The sequence below is a fragment of the Hyposmocoma kahamanoa genome, unplaced genomic scaffold, assembly GCF_003589595.1.
Source record: "Hyposmocoma kahamanoa isolate Upper Pololo Valley unplaced genomic scaffold, ASM358959v1 100021, whole genome shotgun sequence".
Lineage (NCBI taxonomy): Eukaryota > Metazoa > Arthropoda > Insecta > Lepidoptera > Cosmopterigidae > Hyposmocoma > Hyposmocoma kahamanoa.
In genome coordinates, this window is record NW_020653200.1 from 14100940 (window position 1) to 14113496 (window position 12557).

Sequence of the window (12557 nt, forward strand, 5' to 3'; positions counted from 1 at the left end):
CACCTATACATATGAAATAAGAGATCTACCATATCGAGTAGTACGTTCACAAAGTCGCAATGATAAAATCATTCATATAATTAAGATAATTTCATTCATTCATTTGTAAAATCTTGTTAAAAGATAAAACTGAACTAAACAGGCGCCAAAAAACTCTAAATTTTTTTGTCGCTACATAGATATAAAATGTCGCTTTTGACATCAAAATGTAGCTTAGTTTAGTGACAAAGTCGCTGAGAATACTGATTTGCTCGATTTTTGACGATCGTAACTGTCGGTCGATATGGTGCGTTCTGACGATCACTAGGTGCCCACACATTTGCCCCAATTTTGACGATCGTTACGATAGTAATAGTAGATAACTGATAACTTTTTAGCAATTGACAAAATCGCGAAAGACAGAAAAACTGCCGCCGAACGGTTACCTTGCTAGTCGAAATCGAGCAAATCTGTAGACACCTTAAATTGACAAAACTGCGAACGTGTCAGTTATTTTACCTATCCATACATGCTCAATTGTTATACGATAGTAAGTTATCTTGGTTGTAGTTTGTTTGGCTGAAAATACCATTCCTATATAGCATTAGATATTTCAAGACAAAGATTATGCTGTTATACTGTTGCTTTATTTTTAATATGTAACTGTGCATATTTTACAATTTTATTTATTACACTTTACACTAAAATTTCAATACAGTTAATAATATAATTGTTAACTTGGTGGTTTCCTTACATAATACATGATATAATACCGGTCTGTGATTGATTTTTGAAACGTATATTGTGCCAATAGATACAAATAACACGTAAGGGTATATTATTGTAAACAATAATCCTAAGAATCAATTGCTTAACGTGACAGGTCGGACACTGTGTGTAGAATTGATAAAAGCAGCCTTTTATCCATTCTATGCATGGTGTGTGGAATTTATCCAGTTATCAACATGTGCAGGCATGTAAGCAAAATGTACTGCAGAAGACGAAGTCGCATTCTGGCGCTGCATGGCGGGAAAAGATGCGAGCAGAGACTCGGAAACAGTCAAAGTACGGTCACAGAAGCGGTGATAGCAGCTGCTCCGCTATTACATTCAATCGGGTATGCACATATGCCTCTCTGTTGTTTCTGATATGTACGTGCTTATGTCGTGAATATAGGTGCCATTGTGATTAGTAAATAATATTTAAGCTTTTTATTACGTTTTTTGCGATATTTAAAGCTAACTCGCAGGCATCTCTCAGGCATTACTTTTTATTACATCTAGTGATCATTTAATTTGTCAATTAAATTCTTTATATCACACAGCAAAGTCATACACAGCCACAGCCATTCCACCTTTTTAAGCTGATGGCCTCTGTAAGCATAACTAGGTAGGACATTACTATATCTACAAATTAGGGTCAGGCGGGGTAAGAGGAACACCGGGGAAGAGGGACTTGAAGCCTTAACTTCTCCAAATCCAAAAGGCGGAAATATTAAATTTGAGAACACGAGGTATACATTAACCATTATAAGAAATACGATGACTGTCCTTCTTGAGGAGTTTATGCAGAGTGAGACAATTTGCACGTTTTCGGCAAATATATCATAAGTATTAAATTTAACGTAATTATTGCTAAAACAAGTAAAACTGATAATAACAAGGGCAAGTTTAGTGTACTTTGAAATAACTATTTCTATTCTTCTTAGAGCTCAGAACATTTGACTCAAATTAAAGTATGTTCTTACCCTGCCTAACTATCGTAACTCGTATGTCGCGGTAACATTCTGATTGCGATTGCTAATTTGGGATCGCGAAACCGATGCAATGTATGGATGCCATAGATTTTGACGCGACATAATGAGATGTAAAATTTCAACTACTAAACAAGCAAAAGCTTATTTTATTTAATTCCAAATATATTTAAGGAAAATTGTAGAATATTTCCGTGTATATTTTTTTGTTATTCCAATAATTATTGACATTTCCACACGCTTAAGCAATGTACTCATTAATCTGAATTAAATTTTTTTTAATCGTGAGTGCATCCTTTTTGAAGAAATGGGCAATCATTTTTTCTTTTGTTTTATTAATTCACAACAGGTTTGTAAGATACAACACAACCGCAATATCTGTGGAGTAATAAAAAAATGACAATCTGAAAGCATAAAATATTGTAAAATAGTTTAAAATGATACAAGACATAAAATAAATAACTATAATGAAAATAGTAATCTCACGATGTACTGAACGATCGTATGTGGAGTGACGATTTTTCACAGATATAGCTGTCGGGTTGTGCTTCACATTGAAAAACGTTTGCCACTGTTCAAAATTTCGTATAAGGGCCGTATGCACGTTTCATGTATATGCACGTTTACTGGATTACCAGGCGCGATTCAGTCGAATATTTTGCAATCTATTTTACTTCAATAAAAACATTGACCTACAAATAAATGAACGTCGGGACTTGTGTAATGATGGCGGAAAAGGACGTTTTAAAAATAGAATTTATTATTACAATAAAAGACGTTTAATTCAAATCAAAAACCCTACAAGACTAAATTACAAAAAATATGCAATGAAAAGTAGAAAAGCATTACGTTACATAAATCTAAATAGTAAGCTACTTCGCCATAGGTGGGAGTCAGCATTTTCCAGGCTTTATGCCATAGTAACTCGGGTCCGTGCGTAAAAGTGTCCGAACTTAGAGGGTATTAAATCTTATCGACCGACAGGGCGCTTGTGAATCATGCCGTACTGTATTATAATAAGAACTTGTAAAAATTACTTACAAATATGCATATAAATTACAAAAGCAAATCGTAGGATAAGGACAGTTAGCTATTTCATTATTTTGATTTTTGAGTTTCTTTCCGTCTTTTCCGCAAGCAACGACATTGCTTGCGGAAAGAAACCCATTATGTCAATTTTAAATTATCGGAACCACAAGCGATTGAAATATTTAGAAAAAAGAAAATATAGAATCGCTTTGCTATTAATCTTATTTTCAAAATGATTTTTTACTGCTGTTCTCGTTTTACGGCTTGGGGTTACCTATCAGAACTCCGAAATTCTCCGAATTAACATTTGCTCGGATTTTTATAATCCCAAATGATTTTTTTAGATTTTTTAGGAATATTACAAAACAAACTTACGATAACTTATTTTTTTCTTTATAATAGCTACCGAAATTCCCTGAAGGTGAAGTGCGATAGGTTAATTTTATTTTGTTTGATTTATCTGAATATTACATGAAATTGTCAATAATGATATAAAGGCAAGTGATATTATATATATTAAATTGTCTGCTTCGGTGAAAAAGGGTGTAAATTTGAATAGTAATTGGTGCAAAGAATTTAAATCTGAGGATATTGCGTGTTTGTCAGAAAGATCTTCCATTTCTGGCAAATTTATACCAAAATCACCAGCTGCAAGAGCTACCTAAGAGCCTTCGAAATGCAGACAGTAATCAGTTAAAAATTAGCACCTTGTTTACATTTAAAAAAAGTAGAAGTTCAGTCGGAAATGAAGAACTTAAAATTAAAAAGCAAAAGGTAGGTAATGCAACTAATGCAACAGAAGAATAACGGTTTTGCTATAAATCGGTTTTCGAAATTGTGAAAATTTGTGTTTATTTATTTAGTTGGAATCTAGAAATTCGAAACGTCGATACGTTTCTTATATCACGTCGTCGTAACTAACAAACAGAGAGACACAGTTATTTTCACATTTATAATATTTGTATTGTATTATCTGCACAACTTTTTTTTTAAGTGTATATGTATAAAATATTATTTATAAATTAATTAATGTTGACAGTGAAGGCTACTTCCATTACTCATGTGTTCAAGTAGTTTTTACTAGAAGCTAAATATGATGCAGTTTGTTAAGTTTCCAGTAGAAGCTGGATAATATGGCGAATTTTTAGGTCTTTAAATTGTTGCAAGTAAAATTTAAATTTGAATTGCAGTACTGTTCAATTCAAATTAAATGTAGTTTTTTTTTTCATATTTGTTTACATGTCACTTCACTTATATTGGTCTTAGACCATGGAAACTAAAGAACATGTTATGTTGACATATGTATATAAATCAGACCTTATATGTATATGATGCATTTCGACATTGAAAACATAAACATGTTATTGTCTTTGTTTAATTCTTGCGTGCCGTCAAAAAAGATAGCATTACATTGCTCTGTCTCAAACACGGGAATCGAAAATACGTAACGTCATCTTAAATGCCAACCGTGTCCATTTCGCAGTACATGAGGTACATGATACGGTTGTCAAAGGGAAGTATATCAAATGTCAAAACAAATGTTTTTCCAAGTGTTTTATTGAATTATTCGCATGTATTGTAATAAAATGGACAAAAATATTGACAGTTAGAACAATTAAGTATTAATAAAAATTCGTTGCTGCAGCATTACGGGATGTGGCATTTGAAAAAGCTAAATCGACCGAATGTAACATTGTACAGGCTCGTGTTATTTTTCTATCTATAAATCACACAAAAGCCCAAATATTCATGTAATTAGACATATTTAAGTTTATTCATAAATCTTGCCAAAATTTTGCTTTGGTTTCTTCAGATTGCCTGTTTGTTTGTATATTTTGATGATTGTTGTTAACGATTATTTTGACTTGTCACATGTTGTTCTTGGAAGCTTACATTTTATCGATATTCTGTTATTAAAATAATTCAGTACGAGGTTTTTATTTTATTATTATTACTTTTACTATTTAAAGTTTACCTACAAATCAAAAAAGAAAAAAAAATGGTTGGAAATCATACCGCCGTATAATAGTGCCGAATATAAACAATGAATCAAAGACCATCTTGATTTATTTTATTCGCTTCATTTTGAAAAGTCAAATTTTAATATACCTTTGAATGTAACTATTGATTGATTTTGAAGATTACATGATAATGCAATTCCATAATTAGGTTTATTGGTAAATAATTTTATATTTAATTTAGATTAAACAAGACTCATTTACTAGGCATTATCAGTTCCTGAAAACAAAATTATCCACTCGTTTCCGATTTTTTCCCACTGACAACTCTAACTACTAAAAAATTCTTATTTCATAAAGCCAGCAATACAAAGACGGTGAAGGCCAATACCAACGTATAGACTGCCTAATTTGCCTTGCCTTGCCTTGCCATCGTTCGGTGTCACTCGCCTAGCTGACCGAGTGAAGGCGAGCGCTAACGTGTATAGAGCTCGTATGAAGTGTCATGTCACAACTCGCAGTGGCTCGCGAGTACTTGTCTCACTTCGGAAAAGTGTCGATTTTTCTGCACAAATCAAAGGCGCTCGGCCAATAGTAGTCAATTGACTATCATTATTGTCGTCATATACAAATTGAGTATAATCAGATATTTGCATGCTATTTAATATATGCGAAACATGTTTATACTAACGCTGACTCTTGTTACGTCTCCTGTTACACCATGTTTTAAGCAAATAAACGTAGGATAATAATATTGTTATCGATAATATCACTACTTTTATTTATTTCCAAAATTAAATGGATAGAATTAAAGATTCATTTAAATCAGTCACTGATGTTAATTCTATACTAATGCATAAATACAAAAAGCTTACACTATTTGGAATCTGTTTAAAAATTTCGCTATGAAAATATGAATCTTGCGGTTGGAAATGTATAGGATTTATATTTCAAAGTTTTATCTTTTTTATATACTCTCGAATTACAAAATATAAATTTTTTCTGTGCAAATTCACTTTTCGTAATATTTGAGTATTTGGAAACGCAAAACAATAAATTCAAAATTTCATGTGAAATTCCCAGATATTCCCATATAATCTAAAATATTCCCAAATGGAATATTGATCTACTTTAATGAAATGTTTGCATGTCGATAATGACTTATCGATAGATTATGGTACGACACTAAAGAAATCCGCTATTTATTCGTCCAATTTTTGTTTGGGTATGCACGTTCATTCCGTAGTTAGGGTAGCTCCTTTCTTTTATTGTTTTTCCATCCTCTAAGATATTGGTTAACTCCGGACATTTTTTCGTAATTTTTGCATTGGACTCGTCGTCCATTTGTTGGTAGGTAGGTAACAAGTCGTATATCGAAATATAGTTCGAAAAAATTGCGAGAGATGGCGACTTAAGAAGTTAATTTTAGAATATTACTAAAGATGCAGACATAGTTCAATATTATACTGAACTGGTAATCCAATAGTTTCTATTATTATATACACAGCAAAATCGTCACGATTAATTATCTAGGTAACTTGATTAAGCCACCCATATCTAAGTTTAATTGTTCTGCTTTTAGATGGTTATATACCATATCCTTGTGTGACCTTTTAAATTAAAGTAGGTTCAATCGAATGTACCTAACTACCTCGCTATGTTCTAAATGTGTAATTAAGTTTAACATTGCACTATTGTTATTTTTAAATGCTTTGTTCTTCCCACTACGTGGTTGTTTATTTATTTTGTTATAACTTTTTGCATTACTTAGTGGAGCATGATTTGTTCGTTACATTATGGTAAAAATGTTTAGTGAAGTAAATGGTTTCCTTTGCTTCAATTTAGAATGAATGCGAGTGGAATGCCGATTTAAACATTGAGCAAGGTATGTATGGTCATGATACCGCTAGTGAAAAACAATAACATATTGGCTTTGCCATTGGATCATACACTTTTTTGTTTCATACCCTTTTTTGTTTCGTGTATTTTTGAGACCTTGACTAACGTGTGTGGCCTGGAACTATAAACAAAAAATTATTTTTATAATCGCAAATATATCTGTGTTTTAGTTTAACAGCATCTTTGAACTATTTATATTTGCCTTGAATATAGGAATGAAATCTAAAGTCGCAGATTGTGACGAAGGTGGTTTGGGAGGTGGTTGTGGTGGTGGAAGGTTTATATAGATAGGCGTCTTTAATTGTGCAAATACCAATAATGCTACCAAAATGTATTCTATATAGTATTATTTATTATTTGAATCAAGTGCAGACTGTAAGTTCTAAAATAACAGTGTAATAGTTTTGTGTGCTTGCACTTGAAAAATTGTTGCTTTGGAGGTGAAGAGTAGCAAACATTATTTTCTTGTTATCTGCAGCAGAGAAATAATGCCATTCCCGAATCTTCACCTTCGCATGGCCGGAAACGCAAAAGGCAACTGGGCAACAGCGATGAGACGGAGGACCGAACGGATGAGGAGTCCAGTTACTCCTCCTTTTATTCATCTTTCTTCAAGACAGATACTGGTAGCGCTGAAGATAGCGGCGATGGAAGGAAGGAAAATCCCAAGGTTTATACTTTTTTTTTAATTTACATTCAATATTAATACATATAAAGTAATAGTTTCATGGTCAGCATGAGTACACCTCTTCCCATGGTCAGCTGGATACAGAAAGGAACTTTCTAGACTAGGGTTGTTGAGAATATCCGCATCCACATCACCCTTGATCGATGCTGATATTCATTGCGGATATTCGCGTCGTGACATTATCTTAAGGGGCGGGGATTACGGCACACTGGAATAATTTACAAACCATCCAGAAATTGAATGCAAGCCCAAAAAAGAGCCCAATGCTCGCTCTTACTTTTGATAAAATTCTAGTGTGAGTTCCTGGTGAGTTGCACTCACCAGGTAAGGCAGATTGATTGATTTTATGAGGGTTAATTTTTTTTTGTTAATAATTGACTTAAAATCTTTAAAAAATCGAAACAATTGAAATTATTTTTCATGTAGATTCAATAAGAATCTGTACATTATTGAAATATTTTTAAATTGTTAAAATTAGAATCCGCTGATGTTCAGGTTAAAAAATCAGCATCCGCATCTGGTGATGTGTACAAAACCTGGATTAGCAACAACCCTGGTCTATAGATAGGTAGACTATATAGCCGTTACGCGGTTTGGCAGATTTATTTGCAGGTTATAAAATAACTCACAACTATATTTTCGCATCGCTAATTTTAGATTCTATGTATTGTGTCATTGTGGAGATCGAATTTCCACAGTATCGGGTCTGGCGTGATTTTTTGCAGTTTTAGACACAGTTATTAAAAAAACTTTGCCTTTTAAATTATTTTGTTCTTTATTTAGAATGGAAGAGCTATTTTTTTGTTCGTAAATTGGGAAGAATCCACAGTAAAAGTTATTCGACTCGAGCCATATATAAAAGATAAAACCACTGTGCAGTAAAATAATACCACCTATACAGTATACAGCCTGTTTTCTTCTAGGATGCTTATTTACGTAACAGTTTAGTAAATATCAATGCACTATTTGTTTCCCTCAGAATATGAACGACTACTATTGTGTTCAACAAGAGAAAAAAGTAACCAGAAGAAAGACAGTACCTCCGTGGATGGAACAGGTATTTCTTGACACATTTTTTCTTCACTCCTCGCGGTTCACATGGATTTGTTACATTTAATTTTGAAGTTAGGTGCACGATTGTCTAATTGAGATGCAACTTCTCACTTTGCGGGCTCCGTACTAAATTAAAATAATTACAGCGCCCGCATTGTGCAAATAAAGCGACCCCGTAAGATCTATCAATTAGCAGGAATATCTGCTATAACAAGTGTAAGCTGTCATGGTTATTTTCTTATTTTTTTGTTATATTTTTTGAAATTAGTAAATAAATTAAACAGAATTGTAGTTGTAGAAATTAGAATAAATGTGCTACATCGAGTGTGTAGGACTTAAAAATGACTAAGGTGCAGCAACGATTAAGTAGTTACGTGGCATAAACTTTTAAAAAATGTGATGCCAAACTATTTAAAAAATGCATTTTATATGGAAAAACAGCAAATATAATGCATCTCATAGAGGGCATAATACTTATCGATAGTATAATATTTAAGAGCTTTTAAAATGTGCTCAAAACTTGAAACTCGTCTTCTATAAATTTAAATATGTAAGTTAAGCCACTGTTTCATCGAAGGTGCGGATGCACTATGAGTAAGGCTGTCAGCGCAAAAGTGGTGTAACCACTATGAAGTGCATAGAGAATTGAAAGAGGGATTTAATGTATTAGTAATCACAATTATTTTTTATTTTCTATTATATTTTTTAATAATTTATATATAAATATTTACAATAATAAATATGCAGTGTTTTTTTTAAATGGGTCAATAAGAGGAAATCCAAAACCGTAGAAGATGCGAAGTAACTGCCTTACGAACCATTAAATCTTCTCTTGTGAAAACAATTTTGGTGTAGTCAATTTTTTGGCCAAGCGTGGGTTGTTCATAAAAATAAATAAAATTGGTCAAAATTTTTTTTAGTGCTGATCGATTCAGTTTTATGTAAGGATCATATCATTGTACGGGACGAAAAATATCGGAACAGCAGAAGTTGGCCAAATTTAATCAAATGCTTTTCAAACAAAATGAATAAAATTTACAAAATTTTTCCAGTTCTGATAGACTTACTTTTATGTAAGGTTCATTTTATCGCATTATAAGAAAAAAAATCGGGACCGCAGAAGTTGGTCAAAATTAATAAAAAGATTTTTTCATACAAAATAATAAAATTGTCTCCCCATACCGTCTCATAAAAAACACTGTATAATTATAATTTTTTTTTATACATGAAAATAGCATCCAAATATTATATAATAATTATGTACTTTAGTTTCATTGAAAGTAATATTGTAGACAAAAAATAAACGTGGATCACACCACGTTTGCGCTGATAGCCTCAAATATAAATCAACATTTATTTCCAATTAATTTTATGCAGAATTTCGAGCGTGAAGTCACAACGGAAGCTAGAATAACCATTATAACATGTTAATTGACTGTGGCTCCCTGACCGTATTATAGTGAGGTTTACGGTAACAATATATACCTTAGCGATAATTAAAACCCTTACCACGAAAAACTATTATTATAAAGAAAAAGGAGTGTATATATTATTAGCATTTCGTGAATGTCGAATTACATTCAAGTAAGCCAATCACAATGGTGCCTCCTTTTGTTTTTTATTTGCCTCTGTTTGTTGTAGTGTGCTAATGAAGAGTAATTGTATTATACGGCTTTAATCACAGTGATATTCATAATGCAATTATGTTTGTCATAGGTGCACGTGACGCCCGATTTGATCTACAAGTACCAGATATTAACGAAGGAAGTTGATGAGGTGCTAAAGGCTGATAGGTTGAAGATGGCCGGCGTAGATATGGTAATACGTTAAATATATTTTTTTATTATAACAAATGACGGGACGAACATGTCGTTCACCTGGTGGTAAGCGACATGCCTTTCCAAAACATTTGTAGTGCCACTCAGAGTTTTAAATCACAAAGTTCTGAGAGGCACTACCACTGCGCGCCCTGAGACATAAGTTGACAAGTCCCATGTGGCTGGAATTTCACTATCACCCTTACCATTCAAAACCGGAACGAAGTAATACTTACATCACTGCTTGGCGGCAGAAATGGGTAAGTTTTACTAAAGTAAGTTTTACTTTAGTAATTAATTGTGATTTGCTATCATCAGCACAATGGTCAGCTGAAATATGGTTGGATTATTCTGTTACATCGTACTCAATTATAAAATGTACTTTTATTAAACTTGTTCAAATTTAGCTTAGCGAGTGAATAAAAATGTCAGTACGTATGGCATGTCTTAGTCTTGCTTTAGTAATTTAATAAAAAATATAAATTTTACAGCCGTCTTTGGTGAATGAGCAACTGGGGCAGCTTTATATGGACATGCAACTGGAGGGAGCTGGAGACCGGCTTCATATCGAAGGAGGCAGCACCGCCTCTAGTAGTTCCGAAGATGAGAGTTCTTCAGTAAATCCAAAAGGGAAGAAGGTGCGTGAAATTCTCTTTAGGGGTTTTTGGGGACTCTCGTGTCACATGTGTCTACCAGAATACCGTGACAAATGGGGGAATATAAAGTTTATATAATCAAAACTGGTATAAAAAGAATTAATGTTCTTTGTCTGTTTCGTATTCTTTTTGTATTGACGAAACACTTGCTTGGCTCGCCATTTTGGCTTAATTTAGTAATTTTACTAAGTCAAAGTTCGTTTTAGATTTCTCAGCCAAATACATTGTTTGGAATGTGAGTTGTTATTTTTTTGCAAACTCTAAACCATAATTGCAATATAATTTAGTGAAGCCAAATATTATTCTTTCAGGTCCGAAGGAAGCACAATTACAGCAAGCTAGTGATGATTTATGAGGAAGACGCACCGTTGCCGCCACCCGATGTTGAGCCCAGTGCAACTGAGCATTGTGGTAACTCGTAGGATAGCAGTAACGGGAACCTGAAGTAACAGTTTTGCTGTGTTAAGTACAATGCGTATCGTAGATTTTGGACACGTGTATCACGAGTTAAACTTGAAACTGGTACAGTTACCCATCGCGTATTTTTAGTTCTTATTTGAATCATGACATTTTGAGTCCGAATAAATAAGACTGAAGTTTTCTGTGGGAAGTGAGAAATTTTCGCGATTTCGTAAGGTGATTTACGAAATACGCGACCCATTTAATTATTATATATTTCTCACATTGTTACGAAAATCTCTATTGAATTATTCAAATAATTATGATTGTAATTTGTTAAGGCCCGTAATAATAACTGCTTTTAAGTCCTGTATTAAAAACGTATCAGCTGAGATGTCGCTCTAATCTCGAGATTTTATCTCAAGCTCTCCCGTATAAATAATTTATTTTCATCTGTATCTTGAATAATGCCATCTCAAGTTTCCAAGACCCTGCACTATAGACTAGTATTTAATAACGATCTTGAACCGTAACGTAAGTTACGTGTGAAGATTATTCATTAGTAAAAGGAAATTGTGACAACTCTCAAATACATCAATGAGTAACAAAGTAGTCACTCAAGTGAAGTGATTTTAGTAGTATATACTATCCAGTACTTGAGATGGATTTGTTAATATGGACCTAAAAGATGATTGTATGAGGTTTTCGTTCTTCGGGTAAGAGTGTAAGGCCAACAAATATTTGTTATTAATGTAAAGCGGGAATTTGCAATACGTAGATGCAAAGTCACAATTATTTAATATTATACTAGTACAAATTATACATTCTGTAAGTGTATTTTTTTATTTTATTTTATTATTATACACTTCCGGACACATAATTCGAGCCACTACCCATTTTCAGTACTAAGTGCCCTAAGTTTAAACAACGTTTGATTGATCAAAAACTATTATGCAATTTTGAAACTAGTATACTAAACGTCTTTTCCATAAGTCACTGTCGGGAATTTGGATTTGCATAACCGGGGAAAACTTTTTCTTCGATGATAACACTATTTTTGGTTTTTAGCCCTTTACGACAAACATGCGAGGTTGTTCGAATTATGTGTCCGGGAGTATATTATAGTTTGTCCTATTGAATGTTGTATATAGGGCTTACTGAGAATATTTATCTGTGAGTCGTATATTCATAGGGTTAACAATTCGTTTCGGGCAAGATTATGTATATGTATATATATACACGCACGCACGCACGCACGCACGCACGCACGCGCGCGCGCACACACACACACACACACACACACACACACACACACACACACACACA

The 12557-nt window shown here is 33.2% G+C and overlaps 1 protein-coding gene across 9 annotated transcripts in view; it reads left to right on the forward strand.

Annotated features, from left to right (window-relative positions):
- LOC113239710 (period circadian protein) overlaps positions 1 to 11557 on the forward strand; it is a 48337-nt gene extending 36780 nt beyond the window's left edge. For 5 of the 9 annotated variants that reach the window (XM_026476832.1, XM_026476824.1, XM_026476816.1 and 2 more), the window contains 6 exons: positions 953 to 1096; positions 7097 to 7288; positions 8286 to 8363; positions 10076 to 10177; positions 10668 to 10814; positions 11144 to 11276. In XM_026476832.1, the coding sequence (XP_026332617.1) occupies positions 953 to 1096; positions 7097 to 7288; positions 8286 to 8363; positions 10076 to 10177; positions 10668 to 10814; positions 11144 to 11254 (774 nt within the window). In that variant the 3' untranslated portion in view covers positions 11255 to 11276. Of the gene's footprint in view, positions 1 to 952; positions 1097 to 7096; positions 7289 to 8285; positions 8364 to 10075; positions 10178 to 10667; positions 10815 to 11143 lie in introns of all 9 variants that reach the window. The other 4 variants (XM_026476802.1, XM_026476810.1, XM_026476845.1 and 1 more) reach the window with 4 other exon arrangements.
- The last annotated feature ends 1000 nt before the right edge of the window (positions 11558 to 12557 follow it).